Source organism: Apium graveolens, chromosome 4 (assembly GCF_009905375.1).
Source record: "Apium graveolens cultivar Ventura chromosome 4, ASM990537v1, whole genome shotgun sequence".
Classification (NCBI taxonomy): Eukaryota; Viridiplantae; Streptophyta; class Magnoliopsida; order Apiales; family Apiaceae; genus Apium; species Apium graveolens.
This window is the reverse complement of record NC_133650.1, coordinates 312618314-312621879: the sequence shown is the minus strand read 5'-3', so window position 1 is coordinate 312621879 and position 3566 is coordinate 312618314. Positions and strand designations below refer to the sequence as shown.

Below are 3566 nucleotides of genomic sequence, written 5' to 3'. Positions count from 1 at the left end.
CGAAAGCTTTAAATCCAACTTCAACTTCGAGTTCACCTATTACGGAGTTTAAAGGACGGAGAAAGAGGTATAATATGTATTGGGTGTGTTGTTTAAAGGTATCTTTTGGTTAATAGTAATTTTCAGATAACAGGCTTCAGTAGAAAATTTGGCGGCTTCTATTTCCAATTCAACAAGTTTCTGAACCAAATTTTATTTTTTCGCTTTTTAATAACATATTTTTTTATAATCTACGACAACACTACAAGAAATATGGGCTATAAGAGACCATCACAAATATGATAGTCATGTATCCTTTGATTTTTATCCTCATTTCCAACCAAATATAACCATCCAACATGGTTGGTCGATCGCAATTATAATCATAACCAACCAAGTACCAACCCACGTTGGTCGATTTTCTTTCTTTTGAGTTAACCTTTGTGCAAACAATTTAATGTTTAATGACTAAATAGCAAGTTAATTCTAGTACATTGATCAGTTAGCATGTTTTTTGAGTTTAATGACCTAGATGCATGTTGGTCATGAGTTCAATGATAATTTAGCCTATTAAAAATATTTACACATGGGATATATAATGACATAGGTCAGGGTATAGTAATACAAAAAAGTGTAAAACTCTCTAGGCCCGCCCTGGATATAAATCTAACCTAAGCAGGATCTGAACCACCAACAAACTATCAACCTTCCGATCAGCCAGATAGCCGTGATATAGCTTTAGATCATTATTTCTTCTCTGCATCCAGATCTTCAGGGGTCTGGTAAGTAGAAAGGAAAAAAGTACTTTGATTTTCCTGCAAAAACCTGCATAACAGCATGGTTAAGTACTAGATATATAACCACAGAAATATATAACAAAAAATTTTGCACAGTAGTTTGAAGGAAAAAACATACTTTATCAAGCTCAGTATCTCATGTTTGAGCTTCATCCGCATTTCTTCTTCAATATTTACCGCTTGTAGGATCTCCGGTAACTTAACTATAATTGGAGAATGTAATCAAATTAACAAAAAAAAAGAATATTGTGGCATCAATATGGTAATTGTTCTAATAAGATAAAAGAATTTAAACATTTGATGATAGAATCAAAACAGAAACATGTGTGAAATTATGCCGTAATCACATTATATGCATGCTAATACTCTAATACTATCAAATTAAATCCTGTTATGAAAAGAATGTAAGATAAAATCTACTTAAATAATTGAATTAATAAACATCTCTAACACTAGTCAAGCATACCAAAGAGAGGCAATAAATGTTCAGCTCCATATGCTACTTAAGGAGGGATGTTCTCTGCACTCAATGCTTCATATTATTTGCGCTCGTTATTGTACAGGAGCATTGTAGGAAGTGCTTTGTCAAAGTAATAACGTATCCCGTATAAGATTTCTTGTATTTCATCTCTCAACCTATTACCAGAAAGCATGTCAGAAGATGGATGACTACAGCATCCACATTAGCACAAAAAATGCTACATGAAAGACATTAAAAAATTATATGACGGTAACCAAAAAGGAAAATACAAATACTTAATTAGGTAATCTGGCATGAGGAATTTAAAAACATATAGGGAACATCAAATATAGAACACCAACTTACATGTTATTCTTTTTCACTTTGAACCTAAAGTACTTCTTCAATATGTCATCGACATTTGGGGTGCGAGGAAGCTTAACAAGCTGCTAGGCGACACAGGACAATTCAATACCATAATTAACATTATCACATTAGAGAATGCTAAAAATGAAAATAGCGACAACACTATTTCATTGAACCTTGAACAGAGAGATTAAATTGGAAAATATCTAAAATTTATAAAGTGAAAGACTGAAATACCTTGCCTAGGCGGGTTACAAATTCAGAATCATCCACTAGTTGTTTCTTTAGCATTCTTGGAATTTCAATATTCATATTCTCCTCCGCTAACAAGATTTCTGAAAAAAGAAAAACAAAATGTAATCCCCACAAGCTACTTGATGGTGTTATAAGTTAAAATTGAGAACTCTTGTAACATATATTTTATTGTATAAATGTATGAAATATCAAATAGTTCTAACCATCAGACTCCTTTGCTTTTCCCTTATCGTCAGACTTAGTGTTTGTAGCCAACTGATTTTGAATATCTTCATTAGATTGCTTGGCTTTTCCCTTATGGCCAGACTTAGTGTTCTTAGCCAACTGAATTTGAATATTCTCATCAGTAAACTTCATCAGACGATCAGTTCCCAGCCATTCATCCCATCTGTTATGTAAATAGGTTTTTTAATGTTTGAGTATATAGGACGAGTAGCCATGTCTTGCCAGTGACAAAAAATGGGTTGCACTGCTCTTTTATTGTGCAACTCTTTTAAGATGTATACAAACACAATCACCATTAAAAATTCTTAAAAAACACAATTCAACAAGATTCAATGTTTGACAAGGGAGCATGCTTCCACATATATGTAGTCACCTTTTATTCCAACCCTGCACATATAAAGGGACCAAATCAATAAATTTTGATTATGACTATTAAACTTCCAAAGTTATATAAGTTATTGCTTGTTAAAAGAGAGAGAACCCATTATTAAAGCATCGTGAATCTCTCAACAATATACTCACACCTATAAAAGAAATTAAGAAACATGATTTTACCCATTTTGTTGTGAAAAAACGGCCACAAAGAATGTCAAAGATACAAAGAGAGCAAAAGCCATTTTACAGTTATTTCTACAAATTAATGGAAATGAGACTTGACACAAGAAATCTCATTTTTAAAATGCATCAAAATGCATGATAATATACAAAGTTTGACCTTGGCCTCATACCATTTGTCACTATAAGAAGCCCAAACTTTCTCACCTTCTTCATAAAGACTATTATCCGAGGAACAGTTCATGAAGTCAACCCCAGTTTTTGATTTTGGCATTTCCCTGGGGGGCACTTAAAACCTGCAGATACAAACTAGGGGGCGCTATATATAAGAATACTAAGTTGTTTGCGGCAATGGCTTAGACAATACACGATTGAAAGGTTCTTATATAGTGAGAGTTTATTATGACTTAGTTGACACGCATACATGTTAACTGAAACTTTTGTCACTAGTAGCGTCCTTAGCTGAACAGTCGTGTCCTTTTACAATTCTTACAATTTATACAATATTTTGTTCATTTTTCAAAAAAGAATGCTTCTATTTTTTTTAATACTTTAAAGAAGAGATTGAAAAAAAAAATTAGAGCTCTTTTTTTATGGGAAAAAAATATGAAAATTAAAAAATATGTAAATTATGTTCAAGTGTCTAGAAAATATTTATACTAGTTATACCACAAGTTATAAATTTCAACTTAACTAATCATCAAAGTTAAATTAAAAAATACAAAACAGGTATTTTCGTAAAATGAGGTGTTTTAGTTGAGAAAAATAGAAAATATAATGTGTTTTACCTAAAAAGATATTTGGTTAGTTATAAATATAAAAATTATGACCAAAAATCAAAACTTTCAAGGTTTTCAATGTTCGGGCATCTAGACACATACTATACATTTATTACATTTAAACTCGCATATTATATTTTTTATTTGCTA

At 31.6% G+C, this 3566-nt stretch overlaps 1 protein-coding gene across 1 annotated transcript; it reads right to left on the bottom strand.

Moving 5' to 3' along the window:
- Window positions 1–725: 725 nt before the first annotated feature.
- LOC141720177 (protein MRG1-like) lies at window positions 726–2911 on the bottom strand. The gene is made up of 8 exons (XM_074522531.1): window positions 2798–2911; window positions 2456–2469; window positions 2061–2245; window positions 1840–1937; window positions 1603–1682; window positions 1420–1445; window positions 895–979; window positions 726–804 (listed from the first exon to the last, which is right to left on the bottom strand). Exons 1-8 carry the CDS (start codon window positions 2909–2911, stop codon window positions 726–728), a joined length of 681 nt encoding a protein of 226 aa, XP_074378632.1.
- Between the last annotated feature and the right edge of the window lie 655 nt (window positions 2912–3566).